The sequence below is a fragment of the Lycium barbarum genome, chromosome 1, assembly GCF_019175385.1.
Source record: "Lycium barbarum isolate Lr01 chromosome 1, ASM1917538v2, whole genome shotgun sequence".
Taxonomy (NCBI): domain Eukaryota; kingdom Viridiplantae; phylum Streptophyta; class Magnoliopsida; order Solanales; family Solanaceae; genus Lycium; species Lycium barbarum.
In genome coordinates, this window is record NC_083337.1 from 106,320,543 (window position 1) to 106,334,261 (window position 13,719).

The 13,719-nt window shown below is 36.6% G+C and overlaps 1 protein-coding gene across 1 annotated transcript; it reads left to right on the forward strand.

The window, feature by feature from the left end:
- The first annotated feature begins 429 nt into the window (after positions 1–429).
- LOC132644120 (chaperonin CPN60-like 1, mitochondrial) lies at positions 430–2,971 on the forward strand. The gene is made up of 4 exons (XM_060360708.1): positions 430–912; positions 1,410–1,464; positions 1,620–1,644; positions 1,741–2,971. The coding sequence occupies exons 2-4, from the start codon at positions 1,427–1,429 to the stop codon at positions 2,020–2,022; spliced, it is 345 nt and encodes a 114-aa protein (XP_060216691.1). The 5' UTR covers positions 430–912; positions 1,410–1,426; the 3' UTR covers positions 2,023–2,971.
- Positions 2,972–13,719: the final 10,748 nt, after the last annotated feature.

Below are 13,719 nucleotides of genomic sequence, written 5' to 3' on the forward strand. Positions count from 1 at the left end.
ATCGTTATAATACTCGTCATCGTTATTATCATTATAGTCATCATCAATAGCATTATCACTACAATCGTCATTCACCTCTTCTACCTTAATAGGCCTACTCGTAATACGAGAAACTTAGTAAAATCGTAGCGTATCAAGAATCGTGAGCTTACAAGCTCGGAAGATCAATTCATTTGGAAGACAACATACTCGTATAGAGGATTTAGATGTTTGGCCAAAGAACCATTCCTTATGAAAGAAGGGTTAGCCTTACATACCTTTCCGTCGCACTATTCTACATTTGCGCATTCACTACTAAAAAATCAGCGTTTAGTGACGGAATATTAGCGACAGACCATATTCTGTCGCTAATTCACGACGGATTAGCTACGGATTTCTCATTTTGTCGCAAGAAAAGCAACTAAAATTTTATCTCATTATATAGTGACGGATTAGCAACGAAAACTGCGTTTCGTTACTAATAATTAGCGCGAATTTTTGGCGCCTTAAATTTCACTACAGATTTAGCAACAGAAGAGGCGCGACAAATTTTATTTTTAATTAGCGACGGATTCAGCAACGAAATATCCGTCGCTAGGCCTTTAATTTTTCTACAAAAAAAAATATATTTGCAGCAACGGAATATTTTGTCGCAATATTAATTATTAAAAGAAATGAATGTATTATTTAGCGACGGAATATAAAATCCGTCGCTATTCCGTCGTTAAATGTAAAAAAAAAAAAAGATATCTCCTAGCTAGGGTACACATTATTTCATTTCCAAACACAGCAGCCAACACGGATAGAGAGATAGACTGTGCGAAAATGCTAACATAGAGAGAGAGAGAGCACAACATAGATCAAAATAATGTGAATCTAGGGTTTCTATTGTGTTTTTCTCTTCTTCTACTGCAACTTTTATCTAAAGGAAAGGTATGTTTTGATTTTTCTATGTTTTATGGGCAGTTTCTTTCTTCTTTATCTCCTTCTTTGTATTTTCTGACATTAAATCTATCTGTGTTTTCTTGCTTATTATCTAAAGGACAGAGTGTCTTTAAGTATTTTTTTGGGCTAAAATCGAAGTTGGGTGTGTTGAAAACTGTTGGGTTTATAATTTATTTGAAGGTTAAGTGTTGGGAATCTCTATTTCGGCCAAAATCTGATGAAAATGGAAATTCGACCTTTGTTTGTGCTAAATCTTGTAGGATAATATTATTTGGTGGTTAAAGTTTGTTTTAATTCGTTGCATGTCGAGAAAAAGCTTGAAGAACTCAACATTCTTTATATTCTGTGATTTGAAATCAGTGTTAGTGAACTGGGTTTCTTACTCGATTTTTTGTTTTTTCAGTTTGTCATTTTTTTTTAACTAAAAGGTGAATGATATTTTCTGTTTCAATAAGTTATTTCAGCTTGTTCTTCTCTCTTAGCAGCATTTCTCATTAGCAAAATGTATCGTTTTGTAGCAAATCTTGCTTCCAAAGCCAGGTAATATTCACATTTTATAACTTGGATTTTTCTGTTAGAAAAATGTATTCTTTATTACTTTTAAGAAATACCCATTTTCTTGTTTTTCTTTTTTGTGTTAGAAAAATGTAATCATTATTACTTTTAACAAATACCCATTTTCTTGTTTTGTACAGAGTGGCAAGAACCAACACCCAACAAGTGAGTACTATTTTGCAAGATACTTTTTTTTTTTTTGGTATAGATCAAGAAGAGCTGTATTTTGGATTGTCTGTTTATAAATGGTTTTTGTTGCAGATTGGTGGAAGGTTAAATTGGAGTAGAAGTTATGCTGCAAAGGATATTAGATTTGGTGTTGAAGCTCGAGCTGCAATGCTTCAAGGTATTGAAGAACTTGCTGATGCTGTTAAAGTCACTATGGGTCCAAAGGTGAATTTTTTATCAACCCCATTAGTCAATACACTCTGTTTGTTACATAGATTGTTTATATATTTATATGTAAACAATTCAACCCCATTAGTGAATACACACTGTTTGTTACATAGATTGTTCATATATTTATATGTAAACAATGTTTAGTATAAAATATTGTGACTTATAGTACTTGAAATGTTACTGCATCTTTAGAAGCTGAAATAAGTGTCAGGTTGCTGATTGTTTTTTAGGCAAGCAACTGCTATAGTGGAGACATATTTTGTGCCTTACTTTGCTATTTGATGAACTGCTACTACATTTGAATGAGTTTTGTATCTGCACTTTGAGAGTTGTTTACTGTGTTTGAATGATTGCATTTACAACAAACATATGTGGTCTTTGAGATAGAAACTCCTATACTTGATTGGTGCCTACTTTTGCCAAACAAGAATTGATGCTACATTGCGAAAATCCTAAATAAAAATTGCTGCACTTTTAGTCATTTTGCTGTTGTATGTTGGGGTAAAACTGTTGCTCTTAATATATAGTTGTGCATTTGATAGAAGCTGTTACACTTGACATGATTGTTGTCTTTTAGAAGGCAAAGAAATGACTGCATTTTGTTAAAACACAGAAGATGATATACTTTTTTTAAATGACATTTATTGAGACTGCAAGATCTGCGTAGTTCCTAGATCTCCTTCCGTCATTTTGTTATTAAAATGTTCATGCTGTATTGTGGAGAACTAGTACGATTACTTGAGATAAGACGATTACTCATGTCAAAATTCAATTATTATTGACAAAACGGTGAGAATGATTTCTGCTGAGTCTATTTGGGGCGTTTCGGCAGTTCTTGCTCTTTTTGTATTGTAGCTATGTGTGCAGGCATAGATTGACATCATGCCAAGTTTATGTTTCTGTGCTTTACTGATTCTACTTGCGGAGTATAATATGCCCTTTGCTATTTGGTGATTTGTAACACTATGAAGTTGTAGTTGCAAGACTATAGCAGCCAACCGATAATTAATGATTCTAGCACTTTCTTGTTGGATAGGTGGTGTGGAGTATTATTTGCTCCCTTGGAATATGGAAACTGAAGCTTCTTTTGGTATTTGTAATTTCTTAAGGCAATTCAGCAGTTCCGCTGCTGCTAGAAAAGTCGATTTTACAGACCTTACATAAGAATTGTATCTCATTTCTTGTTTACTGCATGAAAGTATATAGGAACCTTTTTGTTTGTACATATTAAAAGATAAAAAAAGTATATCATCTACTGTTGTACTATGATTTTTCTACTGTAATCGATTTCAAATTGCAGTCATCCGCATAAATGGTATCCGCAAATTGCAGTCATATTTATGCATTAGAGGTGATTTTCTTTAGCATCACTGTGGTTAGTCTTTGTGTATCTTTTATTAAATGGATACTTCCATATTAATAGACTAATTTTTTTGTCCTGTTTCTAATGTCCGTAAGAAGATTTTGACCTGATAAATGTTGAAGGAGTTACAAGAGGGAATATAGCAAGCCATCTCCAGGTATATTTATATATATTTTCATATGTTTCCTTTAATCTGCTTTATATTTTTACAAATGGTATATATGTATGCTTTTTGTTACTGCTCAGATATATGTATGCTCAGATATATGTATGCTTTTGTTACAAATGGGATATAAAGCTGCATTGTTGTTGATGTTCTATGTTGTTACTGGTGTGCTTTTAGTACAGTATTTTTAGCATTTTTGTACTGCTAATGCTAATGAAATGCAGTGCAAAAATGCTAGTTTTTCAGCATTTCTACACTGCGTTTTATGCATTTCTGCACTGCGTTTCAGCATTTCTGCACAATTTTTCAGCATTTCTGCACAGCGTTTCAGCATTTCTGCACAGTTTTTCAGCATCTCTGCACTGCGTTTCAGCATTTCTGCACAGCTTTTCAGCATCTCTGCACTGCGTTTCAGCATTTCTGCACAGTTTTTCAGCATTTCTGCACTGCGTTTCAGCATTTCTGCACAACATTTCAGCATTTTTGCACTGCTTTTTCAGCATTTCTGCACTGCGTTTCAGCATTTCTGCACTGCGTTTCAGCATTTCTGAAATGCAGTGCAAAAATGCTAAAAATACTGTACTAAAATGCTGAAACTTAGTACAGAAATGCTGAAAAACCTATGGAGAAATGCGAAAAATGCAGTGCAAAAATACAAATAGGCAGTGCAGAAAAAAATCACTGCTGAAGCACAACACTAAAAAAATACTGAAACGCAGTTTAGAAAATCGTGCAGAAATGCTGAAACGCAGTGCAGAAATGCTGAAACGCTGAAAAATTGTGCAGAAATGCTGAAACGCAGTGCAGAAATGCTGAAAACGCAGTGCAGAAATGCTGAAAAACAGTGCAGAAATGTTGAAACGCTGTGCAGAAATGCTGAAAAACTGTGCAGAAATGCAGACCATATCTCACTATATCTCCAATAGTTCCTTTGGAGGATCACAAGATCTTCAAATTATTGAGAAGTGCTATCCCATGCAGAAAAGTATATTCTTGACGTTGACAAATGAGGAGGTTTATTCTTAACTTTCTAATATATAGGTGTTGATCGTGTTCGTTTCCTTTGAACTTGAATGCCAATAAAGATGGCTGAATACAATCTATGAATTACCAATGTCGTTTCATGGTTTTCAATTACTGTTTATTAACTTGTCTATAAGAATGATTTGCTTGGAATAAGAAATACGTTTTAGTAGGAAAATTGCAATGTAAATTGGCTACTTCGATTGAGTCTTTGTATATGTAAAACCATTATTCTAAGAAGTTACATTTTGCATAACTTGGGGGCTTATCGAAATCCCTAATTTGCTGCTAAACTTGAAATGGAGTGACTGCTGCCTGCTGTTGGTTTTTCGAGCCACATTTGGAGTTGGGTTTGTTGGTAAGAAACTGCTACATTTTGGATCATTTGGCTGCTGAACTTCAGGTAAGCTATTACTGCATATTTTTGGTTAACCGTTACTGCAATTAGAGCCTTATCAGTGTTAAATGGGCAGGCAGTAGTTGCCACATTCTGTTGTATAAATGGGCAGGCAGTAGTTGCCACATTCTAGAGTTTATCAAGCTTTGGCAGAAGAAGATATTGAAGCTGTAAGTAGATGAAATTCAAAACTAATGAATTATGAAATAGGGTCACTGGAAATCATACCTTTCTTATACTTGAACATTTGGATACTTTTCTCCATGTTACTTATAGTTTTGGTGTAAAGAGTTCTAGCTATGGCGTGTAGATAATTGGGATATTTTGTTAAAATGGATGTGGTTGAACAACACAAGCATAGTGTATTGTATACATTTTCCAACCATCTAAGTGCTATTAATGCAATTGATTAAACTTATCAGTAAAACAGAAAGGAAAATATGAGCAGAAGGTGTAAACTTGTGGTATATGGTATTAGCTTAGTGCTAGCAGCCAATTAACTTGTGATATATGCATTTTGTGGGGCTTGTTTTAGTTTCTTTATAGTCTAAAGTTTTGGTTTCAAGTCTGTTTTGATGTTGATAAGTAATGAAACATTATTGATTGACAGAAGTTCTTTCTCAGGATTATACGGCTTAAGCTGTAACCGTGACAAGATATCGGATGGCTAAAGCTCTTTTAATTTTTGCAGGATGCCAAGGGCAATGATGTTGATCTCAGTCTGATATTGATCAATGTGAAGCATATTACGAAGCTGCTAGGGGAACAAGGAAGAGAAAGAATATATGGTCTTGGATCTCAAGCACAAAGTTATCTGCTTTTTGTTGGAAAGAACAAAATTATGCACTAACAATACTTGATGGATGTGTGGGTTCTTTTGATAGTTGACAGCTTGGTGTTGTCGGTGTTTTGGACTTAACGATTAGGATTTCGCTATCTATTTTGAATCTTTTTTATAAATATTATTTTATGTGAATGTCAGTTATTTTTAAGGGTATTTATTACTTTGTATTTATTATGTGTTAACAGGTGTATTTAAAATAAAATAAAAAATTGGAAGAAAAATATTTGTGACAGATTTGCGACGGATTTTGGTCGTTGCTAGAGGGAAAACAGTAGGCTACAGACTGCGACAAACATTGTATTGTCGCTAAATGCAGGCACAAATAATTCAAAGATTTTGCGACGGATTAGCGACAATATTTTCGTCGCTAATTTACTAAAACGACGAAATGAAATATGAAATTAGTCACGGAATTCATAACAATAGCAACAAAATAATCCGTTGCTATAATGTGGAACGGATTTCATACGTCGCTACTCTGTCGCTAAGTTTGCTACGGATTTCATTTTTCCGTCGCTAATAGGTTAGCAACGCGTAAAATCGCAACAGACGACATTCCGTCGCTAATCCGTCGCAATACATGTTTAGCAACAGATATATGCTGATTAGTGACGGAATACGTCCGTCACTAAACGCTGTTTTTTTAGTAGTGATTCCCCTCCAACGTTAGCGTTTCTACCTTCATTAAAGTCATACTATCATTAGAATCGATAATTAGCACACATGGCTAAGACTAGGGGAAAACCGGACAACATTTCCTTCACATCATAATTCAACTCCCAAACGTCAACAATACATTCACAATATCATAACAATTGCCATTAGTCATTCACATTATCCACATTCCTCAATTTACTTTCATTTGCCCATATCTATGGCTATAACACATGATTTCGTCCATTCACATACAATTTCTATTTCATGGTCTTTCAACGTCGTTTATAACCCATTCACGTAACAATATAACAACAATCATGATTCGATTCCAACTAATTCTCTAAATGGCACTATTCATCATTCATGACCCATTTTACCATATTCTTCTACACTCCAAGTATTTCAACTCTCCAATATTTTAAACAACATATAAACATAATGAATCTTACCTTAGATGTTGTAGGAACAAACTTTAGTTGATAATACTCCACTTTGAGCAAAACCCTAGTTTATCTCCATTTGGATTTCTTGACCTTGGATGATCTTTGATGGTTTTCTTACTCTTGATTTACTTGTTTTATGTTGTTGGTCACCAAATATCTTTGAATTCATGTGGAATAAATGTAGAGAGATGTTTTAGAGAGAAGGGGTGTGATGTAGAAGTGAAATGAAATAAGCCTTGGTCCCCTTATTTAATGACTTGAAAATCTGATTTGAAGTGCATAGTGGTCATAAACTTGGTTTACGGACCGTTCTTCATGGTCGTACTTAATCATAACAGAACCAGAAACTCAGGCTGAAGCATGGTGATTTACGATCACGGTTTACGGGCCGTAAACCACTTTACGGTCCGTATTTTGGGTCGTATTTAACCATTTGATCAATTGGCAGAAAGTTGAAGTTTTGGAAGCCAAAATACGACATGGCAGTTTACAGACCGTATGCCACTTTACGGTCCGTATTTCACTTTACGACCAACTGGCCAGAATGCAAACTTGCAACTTTTCACATTTCCAAAACCTATAATTATTCATTACGGAGCATAACCTCTCTCTTATTGCGATTGCCTTCGGAATCTCACTTAGGGTCGTCAAATGTCGTTTCTTACTCCTGGAAACATCATACACTCGTTCTCATCACTAGGTCATTCACTTGCGTACCAACGGAAGATTTTCCGAGGTGTAATAGATAAGAAGTTGTTTAGGCTAGCCAAGGTGAGGGAGAGAAAGGCACGGGAACTGGATCGAGTAAAGTGCGTCAAGGACGAGGATGACAAAGTATTGGTAGAGGAAGCTCTCATTAGATGGAGATGGCAGTCATACTTCCATAAACTCTTGAACGAGGAAAGTGATAGAGACATTGTGTTAGGAGATTTGGAGTACTCTGAGAGGCGTCCCGACTTTAGGTATTGTAGGAGTATAAAGGTGGAGGAGGTTAAAGGTTCTATTCGCAGGATGCTCAGGGGAAGAGCTACCGGTCCTGACGAGATCCCTGGAGAGTTTTGGAAGAGTGCGGGCAGGGCAGGTTTGGAGTTGTTGACTGGATTGTTTAATGTTATTTTTAAGACGACGAAGATGCCTGAGGAATGGAGGTGGAGTATGATGGTCCCTTTGTATAAGAACAAAGGTGATATTCAAAGTTGCAACAAATATGGAGGGATCAAACTACTAGGCCACACTATGAAGGTGTGGGAAAGGGTGGTGGAGATGAGGGTGAGAAGAGGCGTTTCCATTTCAGAGAATCAGTTCGGATTCATGTCGGGACGCTCGACTACAGAAGCCATCCATCTTGTGAGAAGACTGGTAGAGCAGTAAGGAGAGGAAGAAGGACCTACACATGGTTTTCATCGGCCTAGAAAAGGCTTACGACAAAGTGCCAAGAGAGGTTTTATGGAGATGCTTGGAGGCCAGAGGTGTACCTATAGCGTACATTAGGGTGATCAAGGATATGTATGAGGGAGCCAGGACCAGGGTAAGGACAGTGAGAGGAGACTTGGAGCACTTCCCAGTGGAGATGGGGTTGCACCAGGGATCAGCTCTTAGCCCATTTTCATTTTCTCTAGTGATGGATTTTCTGACGCGGCGAATTCAAGGTGAGGTGCCACGGTGTATGTTATTTGCGGATGACATAGTCTTGATCGACGAGACACGCAGCCGAGTGAATGCTAAGCTAGAGGTTTGGAGACAAACTCTGGAGTCTAAAGGGTTCAAGTTGAGTAGGACCAAGACAGAGTACATGGAGTGCAAGTTCAGTGACGTGACACATGAGTCTGGCGTGGAAGTGAGGCTTGGTACCCAGGCCATCCCAAAGAAAAGAAGTTTTAAATATCTCAGGTCTATTATACAAGAAAATAGGGATATTGATGATGATGTCTCACATCGTATTGGCGTAGGGTGGATGAAATGGAGGCTTGCTTCAGGAGTGCTGTATGATAAGAAGGTGCCACCAAAACTTAAAGGCAGGTTCTACAAAGTGGTTGTGAGACCGACCTTGTTGTACGGGGCAGAGTGTTGGGCAGTCAAGAGCTCTCACGTCCAAAAGATGAAAGTTGCGGAAATGAGAATGTTGCGATGGATGTGTGGGCACACCAAGCGAGATAGGATTAGGAATGAAGATATCCGGGATAAGGTTAGAGTAGCATCAGTGGAGGACAAGATGAGGGAAGCGAGGCTGAGATGGTTTGGGCATGTGAGGAGGAGAGGCACAGATGCCCCATTGCGGAGGTGTGAGAAGTTAGCTATGGATGGTTTCAGAAGAGGTAGGGGTAGGCCGAAAAAGTATTGGGGAGAGGTGCTGAGATAGGACATGGCGCAGGTTCAGCGTACCGAGGACATGACCTTAGTTAAGAGGTTTTGGAGGACTTAGATTAGGGTATAAGGCTAGTAGGTAGTCGTTGTTTCGATCTATAGTCTATTGTCCTTTGTTTCTTGCTACTATATGTGGTTTCTTGTACTTTGATTATCTTATTTATCTGTGGTAGCTACTGCTCCCTTTTTTCAGACTGCTCTATTTTGACTTATTCGCTTTCTTTAGTTTCATTTGCATTTTTTTTTTGAACTGCTTGTGCTTATCTAACCTTTCTCCTTGTGATTTCTCTTGAGCCGAGGGTCTTTCGGAAACAGTCTCCCTATCTTCCGAGATAGGGGTATGGTCTGTGTACACTTTACCCTCCCCAGACCCCACATTGTGGGATTTCACTGGGTATGTTGTTGTTATTGTTGTTGTTGATACTATGAGTCAAGCTAGGCTTGGCTCTTCTCCGCCCCTTCCTTGAGGTGTCTTGAAAAGACCATCCTAAACCAAGTGGCCCATACTTCCTTGAAGAATACCTACCATACCCCCATAATCAAAATCAGACCAATTCTAATTTAACACCATTCATTTTAGAGCACAGACACAATACATTAATTATTTCATTCCCCTAATTCTATGTATAACACGATTTTCAAAACACTAATGATATAGAATCAAATATTACTAGACAAATCACAATTTTTTGTTCTTTTAATCTAAGCTATGCTATAATGTTCAGTCAAGTCTAGGTGACACAATTTAGTTCAAGAAATGAAAGGTTCTTTCCACTTAGGATTGACTAAATGTTCATTCCTTGAGTTCAAGCCATGATTAGTACCTTCACATGATCAAATCCACCTATAAACACCATACCAGCTTTAAACATGTTTCTCAAAGAAGCAAACAGACAAGCAGACCAGTCAAACTTCAAGAAATAAAAAGAAACATGGATTCAAACACTAAGAGAGAAACTTACCTCTATAGGACTTAGTTAATGGCAGGTTTGACCTCTCTAATGATGACAAAGATATGACAAACACCTACCCCTTTGTTTTAACTTAGCTTTAGGCAACATGAAATCACAAGAATTTTCCCCCAAGGCATGACAAAGATGTAACAGACAGCTAAAAGAGAGAATCTGATAATATGAATGCCAAGTTTGAGCTCTATTCAAATGAAACCAAACATGATACCTAGTCCATATGGTATTCCACTTCATTTTTAAATGACTCCTACCACTTTGTGGATCACTATTAATTCATAATGCACCATTTAAAGACCTATTATCTCATGAATGGACTTGAATCCCAAAACATCATCTTTAGACTTCTTTATCCTACTCTGGGATATTGCTACTTTAAAGTTGTCCTTAATGCATAATTATACAACTATTTGACTATCTTAAACACATTCAAGCTGACTTGGGAAGATTCAGACCCACACAAATTTAAGCAGAACCTAACTCTAAATGCCTTAGCCAATTATCACAGATTTCTTATAGACATGCCTAGTCTCCTTAAGCACTATTTTAACCTGATCATGACCCTTCCTAGGTTTTATTCCAATCATAACTCATGTCACTTAGTTGATACCAAACAAGTATGCAGGCCCATAAAAGAACAGATTCAGAAAAAAAAAAAAAAGTCATGTTCTTACTCAGAAAAAGAAAGACAATTACCTCAAATGCTTCAAATAGATATCACAGTATTTTAATGTTCTACTACATTCAACAGGATTAGTATTAACTTAAAAGTTCATCAAATTTCTATCATGACTTATGTTGATCATATCCTCATCAGACTTAAGCATTTGGACAACAAGATAGGAACCCTCAACATATAACAGAACACATGAACTCTGTTCCAACCATGTTTAGGCAAAACAATGCATTATTTGAGCATACACACTCAGTCTACCTCAAGAAACTACTTATTAATGTCAAACATGTGTTTTGAAAATAAAAGGAGTAACCTCCACATCTAAGACAGGCGAATACAACTTAATCAATACCCAATCAATACATTAATTCAACTGAACCATAGGCAAAACAATAACCAACTAACATTAATAAGCTATTATCGTACTAACTACTAAACAATACCAAAAACAAGTAAAGAGGATAGAATGTTACCTTTTTATGGTGCAGCCCTGATCAAAATGAATTTGAAAGCCTTAAGTGCTTCTAAAACCCACAACTCAGCCACACAGACACAAACAAAAGAGAAAAAAATAAAAAAATTAACTCAGAAAGACCTCAAACTAATGGAGTATTAAAGGTTTTACTAATAGAGGCTTAACATTTGAAGTTTTAGCCTCTCTGTGAATTTCTCCAAAAAATTTCAAACCTCTAAAACTCTTTCAAATTATTTAGCTTCAAAAAACACAGATTTTCGCTCAAAAAAGCCTTTTTTTCTCACTTTCCAAAACTTCCAGCCCTCTTCTTTAAAGGGGGTCGGGGGTTCTATTTATAGAACCCCAAAAATAGTCTAAAACTTCAAACAAACGATGTGGGACAAAAATGTTTTCTCCAAAATTAGCCTTTGTAGGCCTTTACACGACTAAGATTATCTCAAATCAACAATGGATGGTCAGATCTGAGTCTTGCTTGACTCGATCTGACCCATATTTGGTCACCCAATGATATTCAAGCAAGTTACAGCACAATACAAAAAAAAAAAATCAACCACAATAATCAATTTTGACTATGTAAATTCAAAGAAAAGAAAAAGGAAAAAGTTTCATTATCGATTCAGGCAAGATTCGAGTAGATACAAACTCAACATTAATTTCTTATACGAAAATAATGCTACAAACCTGCGTGTCTTACATATACACTGTAATATTTCCATTTCTAGATGAGAGAGAGAGAGAATTTTGCAGGCGGCGGCTAGGGTTTTAACAAGAAAGAGGAAGAGAGAGAAAGGGAAAGGGGGGGGGGGGGGTATTACCCCTTTAATGTTTTAACGACCTTGGCCTGGGCTCAGCCTGGTTTGGGCGGGATTCGGTCCAGATTTTAAAGAATAAAAGGGGCCAGTATTTTGTATACATGTATATATATATATATATATATATATATATATATATATATATATATATATATATATATATATATATGTATACCTGGTGTGTGTATATATGTATACCTAGTATACGTATATAGGTAATTAAAGATTAAAATTGGTAATATTTTAATTATAGATAAAATTAGGACATATTTATTTTATTTCATTAAAATAGTTTAAAAATTGGCCAAATTATGTCAATGGGCCTAAAATTGCTTACAGGGCCCTAATGTATTCTGATCCAACCAATCATTTCAATTATGGCCAAATTTTGGCCTTAGTGGATTTTAATTCAGTTGGTCATTTCAATTATGGCCATATTCGACCTAATTAGCAGGTTTAAAAATTAAATTGCATTAATGAACCTGATTAATTTAAGCCAACGAATTTGGTTATTTCAATCCAGGCCATTAAAAGGACCATTTAGACATGAAAGGTATCCTACCGGAGGTGACGACTTATAAATAAAGTTTGGATCCAACCTTCCCTCCCCCCCCCCCCCCCCCCCCGTCCTCGTGAAGCAGAAAAGAAGACCGATGGCTGAAGTTAAGCATAAGTTTGTGAAGGAGGAGGAAAAATAGGTTCCATCCAGGAGGTCAAGTAACCGGATTGGTTAGCTAACGAAGTAGTTGTGCCTAAGAAAGGAAATAAATTCAGAAAGTGTGTAGATTACAAAGATTTAAATGAAGCATGCCCGAAGGATTCTTTTCCTTTGTCTCACATTAATCGAATGATTGATGCGACGGCGGGACATGAAATAGTTAGTTTTCTTGACGCTTACTCCGGTTACAACCATATTCGGATAGAACCGGAGGACTAAGAGAAAACATCTTCTGTAACCCGATATGGCACATATTGTTACAACGTGGTGCCATTAGGGCTAAAAAATACTGGAGCAACTTATCAATGACTAGTTAACTGGATGTTCGAAGAACAAATAGGGAAAGAAATGGAAGTTTATATTGATGACAAGCTAGTTAAGTCCCTGGAGACAGAGGACCATTTGAAGCATTTGCAAGAAACTTTCAACATACTTCTCAAATATAACATGAAGCTAAATCCAAAAAAATGTGCCTTCGAGATAGGTTCGGGCAAATTCTTGGGCTTCATGGTGTCAAACCGAGGAATAGAAATCAACTTGGACAAAATCAAAGCCATCAAAGATATCGAAGTAGTCGATAATGTGAAGGCAGTGAAAAAGTTGACCGGGAGGATTTGCAGCTTTGAGCCAGTTTATCTCTCAATCTTCAGATAAACGTTATCGCTTTTTTTCACTATTTAAAAAGAAGAATGACTTCGTATGGACACCGGAGTGCCAGCGAGCTCCAGAAGAAATGAAGCAATATTTGTCGAGCCCACCTTTGCTACACGCACCGAAGGAGAATGAACAACTATTTCTGTACCTAGCAGTGTTCGAAGTCGTGGTAAGTGGCATTTTGGTTCGAGAAGAAGAAGGTACACAATTCCCAATTTACTACGCTAGCAGAACTTTGCGGGGTGCAGAAATATGATATCCACACTAAGAAGATTAGCCCT

Excerpts from the sequence above, each read along its gene's own strand:
- LOC132644120 (XM_060360708.1), top strand. The coding sequence starts at position 1,427 with ATGTATCGTTTTGTAGCAAATCTTGCTTCCAAAGCCAG. Across the intron at positions 1,465-1,619 it reads AATCTTGCTTCCAAAGCCAG|AGTGGCAAGAACCAACACCC; the intron begins GTAATATTCACA and ends TGTTTTGTACAG. Across the intron at positions 1,645-1,740 it reads CAAGAACCAACACCCAACAA|ATTGGTGGAAGGTTAAATTG; the intron begins GTGAGTACTATT and ends TTTTTGTTGCAG.